Source organism: Diabrotica virgifera, chromosome 3 (genome assembly GCF_917563875.1).
Source record: "Diabrotica virgifera virgifera chromosome 3, PGI_DIABVI_V3a".
NCBI lineage: Eukaryota > Metazoa > Arthropoda > Insecta > Coleoptera > Chrysomelidae > Diabrotica > Diabrotica virgifera.
The window spans coordinates 47,290,672-47,306,319 of record NC_065445.1 but is presented as its reverse complement, the minus strand read 5'-3'; the positions used below and the strand labels follow the sequence as shown (position 1 = coordinate 47,306,319).

The 15,648-nt window shown below is 33.8% G+C and overlaps 1 protein-coding gene across 1 annotated transcript in view; it reads right to left on the bottom strand.

Moving 5' to 3' along the window:
• The window catches only part of LOC114325812 (maltase A1), a 57,992-nt gene extending 44,117 nt beyond the window's left edge, over window positions 1–13,875 (bottom strand). Inside the window, exon 1 of the mRNA XM_028273936.2 lies at window positions 13,410–13,875. Coding sequence (XP_028129737.1) covers window positions 13,410–13,563 — 154 coding nt within the window. The 5' untranslated portion in view covers window positions 13,564–13,875. The remainder of the gene's footprint in view (window positions 1–13,409) is intronic.
• Between the last annotated feature and the right edge of the window lie 1,773 nt (window positions 13,876–15,648).

Below are 15,648 nucleotides of genomic sequence, written 5' to 3'. Positions count from 1 at the left end.
AGGAAATTTATTATATGATAAATATAAGGTAAAAGAATTGGTAAATAAAAAAAAATATTTACCAATTTTTTTACCTTATATTTATCATATAATAAATTTTCTTTTATTTTGCTTATTTTATTTTTATTTTTCGTTATTCTGCTCTTCTTTTCGAACAAGTGACGTCATTACCTTGTTGGCAAAATTCTCGCTTTCAATCGTCATTAAATTATCATAAATAATTTTATGTTACTATTAATTCAAATTGTTTATTTTCACTCATTTATTTAATAGCTAATTAAATTCATATATTTAAGTAATAATATTTTTGCATTTCTAAAATACAAAATAACTGCATACACATAAAATTCCCTACCTAGAAGGTCTTGTCAATTTTCGTTTAATGTCATATTTCAGTCTGTCAGTTTGAAGCCAAGATGAAGACCACATTATAATAACGCTGCATTTTTAAATCCTTTTAACATCGACTTATTGTCGACATTGGTGTAGCTGAGATGGCATAATTATTGCAAAATGAAGGTCTTTTGACCTATCTATGTAGCTAGTTCCAACTACTTTGGATCTAAAGTAAGTAACCACATGTTTTAATTTTCCTAACTTTCAAACAGTCAAAATTTCATCTTGGCCTTTTTTAATGCAGTGATTTGCTTATTTTAGGTTTCTACCACCTGATGATGGACGGATTGGTCCGAAAACGTTTGTGTGATTTTGTACTATAGATGTACCCACTTTTATCCAATTTGGATCATTTTAGATAAAATTTTAATAAAACATTTATATACCATTTACCTACAAGCGAAGTTTTATTTCCTTAGTAAGTTTTCTATTATGGTATACAGCCAATGAGAGGAATCTTTTCCTTTTTATTATACTCAGAGTCACCCAACATGCGATGGAAAAAGCAATGCTTGGCATATCACTTAAGGACAGGAAAACAAACACATGGATTAGACAGAAAACCAAAGTCACCGATGTGGTACAAAAATCGTTAAAATTGAAATGGGAATACGCTGGACATGTAGCTAGGAGCGATTTAAACAAATGGCACAGAACAATTCTAACCTGGCGACCATACCAACACAAAAGACCCAGAGGCAGATCTCCTATGAGATGGGCAGATGATCTAAAACAAACTGCCGGGAAAAATTGGCAGGTAGGAAGTAAATTAGAAATAGGTATAGTTACCGTGAACTTATTTTATTTTAAAATAAAACTGTAATCAATCCTAATAAATCCGTATACAGTAAGATGAAGAGAGATAGAGAAATAAAGAAGTACTTGTTATTTGCTTTGTTATCCTGATAAAGGCTTTTAACATTTTCACTTTGCTTCAAATTCCAATTTCTGGATGTATCTTCTGTTATCCCACAATTAAAAGGTTACTAGCTCGATGGTAACATACTCAGAGTCACTTAACATGCGATGGAAAGAGCAATGCTTGGCTTATCACTTAAGGACAGGAAAACAAACACATGGATAAGACAGAAAACCAAAGTCATCGATGAGGTACAAAAATCAATAAAAATGAAATGGGAATAGGCTGGACATGTAGCTAGGAGCAACCTAAATAAATGGCACAGAACAATTCTAACCTGGAGACCATACCAAAACAAAAGACCCAGAGGCAGATCTCCTATGAGATGGGCAGATGATCTGAAACGAACTTCCGGGAAAAATTGGCTACAAGTAGCGTACAATAAAAAACAATGAAAAGGAAGACTTGAAGAGGCTTATGTTCAGATGTGGACGTGAATGGCTAGACGAAGAAGAAGAAGAAGCTCGATGTTATGACATTAGGATACATAGTGGTCTTTTTATCATGTGATACAGAATTGTTATATATCTGTTATTTGCTCATTATTTTTGTTTTTTTCATTGTACAGTGGAACCCTGAAAAGTAGGCCTCCGATAACCCAGAAGTCCGGCTAACCCGGACCGATTTATTTTCGTCAGACAAACATTTCAACAATAAAAATGTATGTAATATAATATTTGAGAGATAATGTGTGTTTGTGTAATTTGAACTATACGATAGTAAAAATGACTCATGGCACACGGCGCCGGCAGCAAAGTGACGTTATTATCGGAAACAACAAACACCTTTTATTCCTTTATTTATTTCAAACTGTCTTAGCATTGTTTAAAAAAGACTAAAAGACTATTTAAATAATTCTCTTTTAAACAATGGTCTTATGTTTTCACTGTTCTTAAATAACATAACATCGTTCCGATTGTGACTGTATTGTGTGTATCACAGTCTTGTATTGTTCGCTTCCGTTTGCTTAGGTTTGTGTTTGCGTGTTTTTAGTAATTTAGATGTGTAGGTACTGTGCATATATATATTTCATGTTATTTCAATTATAACGGAGTTTATCTGTAAGTATACCATGTTTTATTAATTTTTACCATATTCTCCGGCTAACCCGGATTCTCGATAACCCGGATCAGCCGCGATCCCGATTAATCCGAGTTAGCGAGGTTCCACTGTATGTGTTGCGGTCTCGGATATTTCGTTTTGTTGTTGTAACATTTTTCTCAATTTTAGATTTCACGATCTCTAGATTTCGTTATTGTATTTTCTATTAAACTATTTTATCAGAACATTTAAGGTGGTTTAAGTATGCTCCATTTATATCTATACCTTTTTGAAGTTATACTTCTTTAGGCGCGATTGAGGGTGAAATTTTATTGATCTGCGCGCATGCGCAAACAGAGAGTATGGAGTTCGTTACTAAATGTTTTAATTTATGTATGTATCAGTCCAGAAAAGGTATGGAAATAATATATTAGTGTTTTTAAATATATTTTTCTACAAACGTGTTAAAAATGCAATTTATAGCACTCCATAGAAGCGTTAAAATGCTAATTTAAAGCACCAGTGCTTTAAAAATTTTAAGGCCCTGCAGTTAAAAGTGAATTGTCAAACTGTGAAACGTCAAAATATTTATATTTCATTTATTAACATTAATATTAATAATACAACTTGCGCAATTTGAAAAAGGTGGTTTAAAAGGTTTTTTAAAATTTAATATAAACTGTATTATTGCATTTTCAATACGTTTGTAGAAAAAAAAAATAAAATTTGTTAGAATATACAAAAATAAAAGTAGATTCTGATGTTATTCTATAGTTATGATTTGCGTATTTACAGTATAGGCAGTTTTGATGTAATGTCAAGAAAAATATAAAAATAGAATGTCAGTCAAGTTCAAGTAAAAGTTTTTGTAGGTATTGTCCTGTAATTGAGAATGAATAAATTATAATTGGTGATATATAAGACGTTTGTAGAAAAAATATTGTATGATATACGTGTTAAAAAGTACATTTTTAAGGCACTCATGTGCATTGCAGAATGAGCGAAGCGAATCTTTCACACGAAAGTTTCACATACGTGCCTTAAAATTGTACTTTTAACATTTATATCATAAATAACTATTATAATTTTTGTGTATTTGAACTTGTCTACCTCGGGAATAAGATAATAAGTAATATTTAAAGTATTTTACAATCAACTTCGTCTGTTTGTCACTATGTCGGAGAAATCTTGTAGCCCGGATAAAGAAAAGAGTATAGCTCCGTGGTAGAGCGTTGGACTGGAGATCAAGAGGTCCCCGGTTCGAATCCTGGTGTTTTATAATCTTTTTTAATTTTTACAAATGAACTGTCCGAAAGTATATTTATTTCATTGAAATCATATTTAGAAGTATAACTTCTTACGTGCGTATAAAGTACACACACATTATTTTTTTTTATACCAGTGTAGTTTTGTATAAATGCCTTTAGGGCCAAGCTCTTAAATGGTTTGGAGAAAATTTGGGTGAGATAATATATTCTTGTCTTATACATACTCTACGCTTTCATAATCATCATCATGCAACCTCTGCTGTCCACTGCTGGACATAGATGTCTCCCATTTTTCTCCATTCTCCACGGTTCTGTGCATCTTGTTGCCATTTCTTGGATATTTGTTTAACGTCGTCCATCCAGCGTGTTAGTGGTTGTCCTATGCTACATTTGTTTTCTCTTGGGTGCCAGTCAATTAGTTTCCTGGTCCATTTTGAGTCTTTTAGTCTCACTACGTAACCTGCGCAATTTCATTTCAGCTTGGCCATACGTTCGACGACATTAGTGATACCCGTTCTTTTCGTTAGGTCCTGGTTTCTTATTTTGTCTTTTTTTTTGTCACGCCGAGAATCGATCTTTCCATGCGCCTTTGTGCTACTCACATTTGTAGTGCTGTTGTTTTTGTGACCGTAAGAGTGTCTGTTCCGTATGTCGTAATAGGAAGACCCGTGTTGAGCTGCCCCTCCCACTTGCAAAAATTAAAAAACAAATAGCGCTGGTTTATGAGCTATTTATGAGCTTTCTTATTCCGCACACTAAAAATTTTGAGCTCGTTACACTGAGCAGGAATTTAATATTTTAGTGGGGGGGCTCACTCAGCCCCCCAATACTTAAAAATAGGGATAATGAATCGATCTTTGCGGCAGAATTACGAGCTCTTGAAATGATATAGTTTCGATTTTTGAGCTCATCCCCTTCACCCCAAATAAACTTTTAATTGATTTAACTTAAGAGAAACACGCTGAAAAAAATTAAAATATATCGTATCGCGGGTAAAATTCCTATAGCTTATATAATCTAAGAATAAACTCTTAAATCACGCGCATTTCGATTTTTGAGCTACAAACCCTTCGCAAGAAAACCACCACATCTTCCCGGCTTAAGAGAGAGTTGAACTTAAAATGCATTAAATTAATTATTTGGCGACTACAATATCATTTAATAATTTATGAGCTCGGTGAACATGCATCGATTTTCATGAAAATTGGTGAGTGGTTATAGGATACCTCAAGAAACAAAGGTGACATGGTGCTATCTTGCGCCTTTACCCTGAGGGTGGATACCGCCCCTTCTCAGGAGTGAAAATGATTTTATTAAAAATAACTCCACAAATCGATAGAAGGACAAATTATAAGCATTTTTTTTTTATATTGAGTTATTAAAATATGTCAATACTTTTTGAGTTATGAAAGTTCAAAGATTTTAATTATTCGTGAAAAAAATGCATGTTTTAAAGCGGTTTTTTTGTAAATCACTGAAAAACTGTAAGTTTTTCCAAAAATGTTAATAGTAGTTTAATTCGTATAGCTTATACTCTAAGAATAAACTCTTAAATCACGCGCATTTCGATCATTAAGCTGCAACCCCTTCGCAAGAAAATCACCCCATCTTATCGGCATAATAGAAAGTTGTACTTAAAATGAATTAAATTAATTATTTGGCGACTACATATCGTTTAATAATTTATGAGCTCGCAAAATATACGCATTTCAATTATTGAATTGCAGTTTTCTTTTTATAGTGCACTCACTAAAGGTAAAAATCAACTGCGACCTTCGATTTCGATGAACCTCCATTAGTTTTCACGGAAATTGGTGAGTAGACAGAGGATACCTCAAGGAAAAAAATTAACATGGTACTTGCAGTTTTGCCTAGGGTAGATGTCACCCCTTCTTGGGGGGAAAATTACTTTATTAAAAATAACTCCAAAAATCGATAGAGGGCCAAATTCTAAGCAAAATTTGTTATACAATGTTATCAAAATAAATCAATACTTTTTGAGTTATTAAAGATCAAATAATTTAATATTTGTTAAAAAAATGCATGCTTTAAAGTGAGTTTTCATAAATAACTCAAAAACTGTTTTTACAAAAAGTCTTCATCCCTAAAATCGAAGTTAATAAAAACTATAATAAATTCCTGACTTGTAAAACCATTGTTAAATGTAAACATGTTAATTTAAAGTAAGTTATATAGGTAATTGAATATATATTTTTTTCTATGAGTATTTAAATCTAAGGATCCAAGCTTAAATAACGGGAACACGATAAATTTTACAACACTTACTAAATACCTGTCAAAGTACTTAGAAATGCTTATCAAATGAGCTCCAGAAAAAGTTGATAACATCAAAATTTATACTCCAAAAGTTTTTCCAAAAAAAAAATATTGTTTTTTTTTCGAATAACTCTGTTAATTTTTATGGTATCAGGCACATCCAATTATTTGAAAGTTATATGAAAAAATATGTTTATAATTTGTCCTTCTATCGATTTGTGGAGTTATTTTTAATAAAATAATTTTCATCCGCGAGAAGGGGCGGTATCCACCCTCAGGGTAAAGGCGCAAGATAGCACTATGTCACCTTTGTTTCTTGTGGTATCCTATGACCACTCACCAATTTTCGTTAAAATCGATGTATGTTCACCGAGCTCATAAATTATTAAATGATAAGTAGTCGTCAAATAATTAATTTAATGCATTTTAAGTTCAACTCTCTCTTAAGCCGGGAAGATGGGGTGGTTTTCTTGCGAAGGGGTTGTAGCTCAATAATCGAAATGAGCGTGATTTAAGAGTTTATTCTTAGAATATATAAGCTATAGGAATTATACCCTAGATACGATATATTTTAATTTTTTTCAGCATGTTTCTCTTAAGTTAAATCATTTAAAGGGTTGTTTGAGGGTGAAGGGGCTGAGCTCAAAAATCGAAACTATATCATTTCAAGAGCTCATAAATAGCTCGTAATTCTGCCGCGAAGGTCGATTCAATATCCCTATTTTTAAGTAGTGGGCGGGCTGAGTCAGCCCCCCCACTAAAATATTAAATTCCTGCTCAGTGTAACGAGCTCAAAATGTTTGATGTGCGGAATATGAAATCTCATAAATAGCTCATGTATCAGCGCTATTTATTTTTTAATTTTTGCAAGTGGGGGGGGGGCAGCTCAACACGGGTAATAGGAAGAACGCATTCGTCAAATGCCTTCCGTTTCATAGCTATCGGGATGTTGCTCTTAAAGATGTCTATTAGTGAACAATACGCCGCCCATGCAAGTGTTATTTTTCGTTGAAATTAAGGTATGGTTATCCTTGCTTATTGTGATTTCATGACCGAGATATTTGTATTTTTCTGTCAATTCTACCACTTGATTTTGGAGGGTTAGGTGTTCGCTGAGAACTTAATTTGTCATAAATTTGGTTTTACTGATGTTTATTTTTTGACTTATTGTTGAATATAGGTTTTCTAATTCTTGTAGCATTTGTTGTGTTTCATCCAGATCTTCGGTAATAAGTACTATATCGTCAGTAAAACGCTGATTATTGAGCATTTCGTCATCTATTTTTATTCCTCTATTTTCCCACTTAAGCATTTTAAAGGCGTATTCGAGGGCTGTTATAAATAATTTAGGTGAGAGAGTGCCGCCCTGTTTAACACTCATTTGATATGAATTTCTTGGTGTTATCATTGTGACGTTTTGGTACAATGTTTGTACTAACTTTGTAAACAGCTTTGGGATATATATATATATATATATATATATATATATATATATATATATATATATATATATATAAATTGTGATAGTAAACAAAAGAAATAAGTTATTCAATAAAATATCCCTATTGGCATATTTTTGATTTCAGCAGGGCTTTCGACACGAGTTAATAAGCCATCTACCCCTGGGTTTCTTGTTTCTTAGTTGGTTGATTGTAGCTACAGAGATATGCTAAACAAGGCGCAGAGGAAGCCTCTGCTGAACGTATGCAGTGCATATCGGACGGTATCAACCACGGCCCTGCAAGTAATCGCGGGCACCCCTCCTATCCACCTGCTAGCCAGCGAACGTAAACCAACTCTACAGCCAGCTCTACAAAACACCGAACGGTCAATTGCCGGAAGCAAGATCGGTCGTCAGAGAACGGCTTCTGGCGGACTGGCAGGCGGAATGGGAGGCGGAGCATAATAAGGCCCAGTGGACGAAGAAGTTAATCCCGAATGTGAGGTCGTGGTTCGCTTTTGCAAGTTCAAGAGAACCAACTTTTATTTTACACAATTTTTAACAGGACATGGTCCATTCCGACCGTTCACACACCGCATCGGAAAGGTTAACGATGACCTGTGCCTGACCTGCCACGTGAAGGAGGACGCGGAGCACTGTGTTTTTCGGTGCAGCGTCTTTGCTCGCGGGCAGGCCAGGCTCAGAAACCGATTCGGGGATATAGGTCCGGACCACCTACGAATACATAATTGACGTCGTAAATAACATAATTAAAGAGAGAGCGATGCTCGAGCGCACAGAGCAAAACGGATGAGGGGGTTTTCTCACCATCCTCATATAAATAAAAAAATCGCTTTCGATTCTACTCAATGACCCAATCTTGATTCTTGATTCACCTAAGCCCTATCGCTTAACGATAGGCGCTTAGCCCACTTTCCACTTCAGGAAAAGAACCTCCACCTATTCCAGCCGCTCTCAGGCAGACGAATAGGACATTTACATCCTAGACAGCGAGGAGTATTCCCATGTATCATTATCTAAAGAACACGTCCAGGGATATTCTGGGTCGGAAGAGGGGGTGGTTTTAGTTGGTAGGCGGCTGGTTATGGGGGGCACGCAGGACGCATGGACCATACTCTGGTCTGTGGGCCCTAGTGTATTCTCCTCTCCTGTCCGAGTCCAACAGTACTAGGGATACCTTCCCTAGTCTGCTAAGAGCGTTCCACCTCAATCCAAAAAAAGTTAAAAACAAAGAAGAATATTTTTAAGAATATTTAATGAATAAAATTAATAATGAAGGTATAGTGGAGTCTAGGAGTGGCACCAATTGACGCCAAAAGGGCTTGTAAAAGTGGAGATGGAAATCCAAGTCGACTAATTTCTGAGTTTAAAGTTCCTGGAGTAAGACAGGAAGATCAGAGAAGGCTTATATCTTGAGTGCTTGAAAAAAAATTCAGAGAAACACAATGATAATAAGAAAAATCTCAATATAAATCTAGTAAATTTTAAATGTACCTATTGTAAATGTTGGGATTATACCAGGGTAGTCTGCTACTTCTACAGTGTCTATGGAACACAATGAAGGTAACAGGTCCAGTGCTACCCTTCAATTGTCTATTACCCCTGTTTAACCAAAGGTTAGTACTCATTTTATTCAGGCTTAGTCGACCTGGTGCCTGTAGATATTTTAAAAAATGAAACACTTAGGAGTTCGGATTTAGACAAGACGAAAACTGCGGGTTCTTTGGAGAAAATACTCTCATGAGATTTTTTTGCATAATCACATTCGTGAGACATTCCAGAATAAGATTTAAGAAGTCGCCCAAGCGAAAATTGGTCCAATTTTTTTTAACATTTTTTTTTATTCAAATTGCAAAAATCAATCTTTTTGGCCCAAACAATTTTTTTTTTAGATTTTTTGAACTATTCTTGATAAAAAAGGTTTCTTATAATTTTTGTCTAAAGTTGATAGTTCTCGAGGCAAAAGCATTTTAAAATTGAAAAAAACGAAAAATGGCGATTTTCAAGGCTTAATAACTCGGTTAAAAGTTATTACTATGAAAGTCAGAAAGGGACTAAATCAAAGTTTAAAGCCTCTCCTACAAGATCCTAAAAAATTTTTTGTCATTATTTGATTACTAAGCTGTTATTTTTAAGTAAAAATAATGAGCACCATGCACGTATTAGGCGGCCGTCCATGATGAGTGCGAAAGAGATGCCATTCAGGCAGTCTAATGGCGCATATCACTCGCACTCACATTTACAGCCGCATCAATACGATCTTACCGCTCATTATTAATAAATAAAAATAACAGCGCAGTAATAAATTAATGACACAAATTTCTTCAGGATCATGAAGGGGGCTTTAAATTTAATTTAGTCTTTTTCTGACTTTCATAATAATCAGGGACGTATCTTGCCATTCCTGCGCCCTTGGCGAAATTCAATGCTACCGCCCCCCCCCTCCCACAAAAAACGAGACTCCCATTAATTTCAACCACAATTCACATTCACTATGCAGTGGGACTGTAATAAAATGTGTTAGGCCTGGGTTCAAAAACCAATAACAATAAAGAAGGTATTTTTGAAACATTATTTATTTTACTTACTTATAAAATATTTAGTTCGTTTATTTGGAAATGCACTCTCAATGCCAATTTCATCACATGTTGATACATCTTTGGAAATTATATCATCCACACCATCATCACGCCGTTTCTTAATCTTCTTCGCAGGGCTGCCGCGAGGGCGGTACAGCCGGTACATTTTACCGGGGCCCGGCGATGTAAGGGGCCCGGCGTCGACCAGACCAAAGACGTAATTTTTCCTGTTTTTTTTTGCCCTTCACTTTATGTCCATAATACGTTTAATTAATCCTTTAGTTGATTTGGTGTAAAATTTTAACAGCAATAAATCACAGAAGTTAAATGCTGCAGTACAGTCAGATAACTATGATATAGAGATTAAAAATATATCAGGGTTTCTAGAAGATTTACAAAAAATCAGAAATTGATTGAAGGATATAAAGGGTCAGAATCTAAAGGGATTAGGTCTTCCATTGTTGAAGAATCTAAATTAGTTACCAGAAATTAAGGAATAAATCCAGAATTTACATAAAATAAAGGAAAACGGCGCAAGAAGCCTGTAAGATTTTTTGATGATTGCCTCGGCCTAGTAGTGATGAGACTGATAATTTTGAGCCCGACGCAATATTTCGCTGTGAACTATTTAATATTGTCAAATAATAAGCAATTTAACCAGAATATTTAATGCGGCAAATGAAATTCATTCGCTATTTAACATTTTGTGGACATTCCGAAATGACGATGACGAGAATAGTAAGAAAAAAATTGATATAGTGCACGAGTTTTATAAAGAAGACATCAGTGAAAAATTGATAGATGAAATTTTTTATTTGAGAGCGATATACAAGGATAATATTGGTAAATCTCAACTTTCTCCAATCTTCTTCTTTACGTGCCATCTCTGCGACGAAGGTTGGCAATCATAATTGCTATTCTAACTTTTGACTACAGCCCAAAAGAGTTCAGTTGAGCTGGATCCAAACCATTCTCTGAGATTTCTCTGCCAGCACATTTTTCTTCTACCTATGCTGCGCCTTCCTTGAACCTTTCCCTGCAATTTCTCCAATAGATTTACTTAATAAAATTAAACATCTCAAATTAGATTCATTATTTCCTAGTGTCGTTATTGCGTTAAAAATATTTTGCACATTGCCGGTGACAGTCGCAGAAGCGAAAATATCCTTTAGTTTTCTTTCCCGCATAAAGAATGCTGTAATATCTACAATTAAACAGGATTGATTAACTCACCTATCAACTTTGTGCATTGAGAATGATTTGGTAAAATCATGCGATTTTTCGAAAGTTATAGACATCTTTTCCAATCAGAAAACCCGAAAAGGACCTATATAATAAATATTTTCACTATTATAAATATAATCAAAATTTAATAAAATTTATATTTGAAATGCTTCAATGTATTACATATTTTTACTATTGATAATTTTATTTCTGTAAAAGTTGAACAATTTTTTTCGCTATTCACTTTTTGTCGGGGGCCCCATCGTCACTTCTTGCCGGGGCCCGCTCATCCCTCTCGGCGGCCCTGCTTCTTGGACATGCCATTCAACAGTTTTGATGCAATGTCAAGAGACGTGTCTTTAGCTTGTAATGACTTGTTTGTACAATCAATTGATATTAATATTTCAGACCACACATAGAGCAGGCAGATAAACTTAAAATCAATGTTTTTGATTATGCTTGAAGCCCCAAAACCCGTTTCATTATTCCATTCATGATTGTTGGTAATCTCCTTTAGAGCAGTGTATAATCCCATAATGTTTTTCTCAATAGAAGTGATGGCCTGTCTTTTTGTGTGAAGACCATCGTGTGTCACTGTGTCCCTTCAGAGTGCTACCCAAATACTTGTTAAAACATTCCCATCGTATCGTTGAACAACTGGCAAAACAGAATAAAATATACTCTGTACAATACCAAAAAAAGTGATCATCATTGGGGATACTGCTGCTGCATGAACACCAACCAAATTCAAGCTGTGCGCGGCACATGGCACAAATCTAGCTAAGTCATTGATGTTGCCAATGTGAGCTTGTACGCCGTTGTAAATTCCTGCCATGTTCGATTATCTTATCATATCTTTTTTAATTTTGCTAGAATACGGCATCATATTTTTTCATCGAAAGTATGAAAAATGCTTAGTTTATAAAATTAAAATCTTGGATTTCCTAAAAGTTTTTCTTCCACTAATTTTGCGCCCCCTCACTCTTGCGCCCTTGGCGGGCGCCTCTTTCGCCAACCCCTAAATACGTCCCTGATAATAATTATCTTTAACCCAGTTATTAAGTCTTAAAAATGGCCATTTTCGCGTTTTTCAAATTTTAAATTGCTTATAACTCGAACACCATCAACTTTAGAGAAAATTTACAAGAGATCTTTTCTGTCCAGAATGGTCCAAAAAATCTAAAAAAAAATTGTCCGGGCCAAAAATATTGATTTTTGCAATTTGATTAAAAAAAATTGTTAAAAAAAATTTGACCACTTTTCGCGTTGGCGACTTCTTGAACCTTATTCTGGGGTGTCTTACGGATGTGATTATGCAAAAAATCTCATGAGAGTATTTTCTCCAAAGAACCCGCAGTTTACGCCTTGTCTAATTATGGAAGATCTAAATTCGAAATCAGAAATTCGATCAAGAATAGAGTAATCAAGAGCAGCCTTTTTGAAGATGAGAAAATTTCTGAGTAGCCAAAGACTCAATATGAAAAAACGGCATCGGATGGTAAAATGTTATATCCACTATATTCTTTTATATGGTGTCAAAGCTTGGACAGTTCATGCTGACTTAATGAGAACGACAATGAGAGATACAAAGCTTTTTAGATGTGGCTTTTCAGGAGAATTTTGAAAATATCGTGGACCGATCATATTAGGAACGAAATGGTGTTGCACAGAATGGGAATAGACGACAGAGAACTACTGACCACCATTAAAAAGAGAAAAATAGCATATTTGGGGCACATACTTAGAAATGATAAGCAAGAGTTATTGCAGCTGATTACGAAGGGTAAAATCAAAGGAAAAAGGGTCCTGGTAGACGATAAATGTCCTGGCTGAAAAACATTCGCGACTGGACCGGGTTAAACACACAGACGCTTTTCAGAAAAGCAGAAGATAGAGACGAATTCGCAATGGTCATAGCCAACCTTCATAGTGAAGTCGGCACTAGAGAAAGAAAAAGTTTTGTCAATTTCTAACGGAGTTATATAAGTTTAAAGTATACAATTTAGGTGTAAAAAAACAATCGATTTTTATAATGTTTCTTCGGTGGCACGCGATCAAAAAATGTAGTATTTTGTTAAACGGTACTTTGGCTTTATTGATTAAAACATAAATAAAATATTTTATAACACATCAAGAATAGTGTCAGTAATAACTATATGTAGGGTCAGATAGAATGAGAAACTAAAATTATTACAAAGAATTGCAATTATTCACACAAGTCTTAAACAATTTATTTTCCCTACCTTTTAAATCTCCTACTCCATCACCATTAGTGTCTTTAAATGATTTCGGGTAAATTTGGTAAAAAGTGGCCGTTTTCCACCAATTTTTATCGTTTTCCGAACATACGACAGCTACCACTAATATAGCGGACAGATATGAGATACACTTGAACATTATGTCACAGTCTAACACAATTGTAAATTTTCCAAACGTTTTAGATCTCTTTTATATCTCTGTCATGAATTATTCAAATCGTTTATCTTCTGATTTATTTTATGGTAATGATTAAAATGGTCTGATAAGTTGTTAAGGATTTGATATTGTCAGGTCACTTACAGCATTATCAAGCGAATCGTTTTCTAAACCATTACAGTTCCACCAATTGTTTTGCCAATTATCCTATTGTTGTATATTATATCTCCAGTGTTGTATAATATGCGGTTTTTTATTATACAGCAGGTCAGTACTGAATATTCATCATTGGTTTTTACGTTAATAAACGTTTTTATACCTTTATTTGCTTGTCGTCAGTGCTACTATTATATTTATTTTAAGCAGAGCCGTTCGGTACATCTTTTCAATATGATGCAAGTCTTCGAAATGCCGCCCCTTAAATATAATTGAAACCTAAGTACCTAACTTTTATTTTTATTAAAAGAAACTACACAAAATGAACGAAAACTTCTATTTTAAAACAAATCATATACTTTAAATTAAATGAAATATGTATTAACACTACAGTAAGTGGGTAGGCGCAAAATTTGCATACAATGCTTTTTAATGCATTCATTTTTTTTTCGAATCCTGAAAAAACTATTTAGTATTTTAAAAAAAATTAAATGCAGACTAAAATATTACAATATTACAGAGGGCCGAACGTCCCTCAAAATCTCTATAATGTTTATTTGAATAAGTTACAGGGTGAAAAAAAAAGAGAAAATTGAGTGTAATTTTTAATTACAAATATCTTATTTAAAAAAACCTTTTGTTTATTCTAAGGGACTTTCGGCCCTTGGTAATAATGTAATCTTTCAATCTGCGTTTAAATTTTTTAGAAATTTTTGTTAGTTTTTTCAGGTTCGAAAAAAAGTAAATGCATTTAAAAAGCATTACAAGCAAATTTTGCGCCTATGCTCTTAAGTAACATTTACAAAAATTATAATGTTACTCTTCTGATTTTAATTTTGGCAAACTCGTCAATCAGATTGGTGTAAGTCTAGTTGGGAGAGACAGATGTAGCAGCTATTTGGTGAGAACTCTATTGAAATAAATGCTAAATTTTTTAGTTTTGTTTGTGTTATGGAGCTTCGTAAATAGTTTTTATTTTGAAAAACTTATTTCCACACTAGCTACCGAGACAGGGAGTGTTAATAAAATTCTTAGTTTACAACTATATTTGGATATAAAGAAATTAGATCATTTTGGCACAAATAGTTCAAAACCTCTATAAAGGTTTCATGGAGTATTTATTTATACGGACAGAAAACTACATATTTTTTTCAGTTGTAGACTTTTTTTAGATAAACTTACTTCAAGTGTACCTTTTAATGTTAAAAATATAAATATTTTCATTTGAAAGCTGTATAATTATTTAAACAATCTTCATTTAAACAAATTAAAAATTTTTGTTATAATAAATAAATTAATTTATTATAACAAAACAAAAGCAAGTTTGACAGTTAATAATGCGTTAGTTCAATGGCTCTACTCGAGTTACTTGGGAACAAAAAAAGAATGAAGGAAATTGCTCCATGGGAAGCCGAGAAAATGCATTTTTTTAACGTATATCGATTTTGAACTTTGAGGCTTACATTTTCTCCAATCTAATTTTTGATTGGAATTTTGCTATTTTTGGCAATTTTTACTCGTAATATCGATAGTTTTAATTATAATAATATATGTTATGAATATTCCAAAGATATGAAAATTGGTGTGGAGAAAGAGGACGAAAACGAAAAGGTGATGGTTTGAAAATTATGATCGTATTGTTTATATCTTTGCCGTAAATGCCGGTAAAATTTGACCGGTTGTATCTCAAGAACCACTTATCACAATTAAACGAGTTTTCTTTTAAAGGAAGCGTCCTGCCGCTTTTTTTCCAGTACCGTTTTCACAATTTAATTTAGTTTAATATTTCCCGAGATATTCTATTTGTTTATACGCAAAAAAATTGTGTATAATTTTAAAATATTCCTGAGGCCGCATAAATAGTCCAATTTCAATTATGTAAAGTATATTATATAGGCAAAGTGTCTTTTT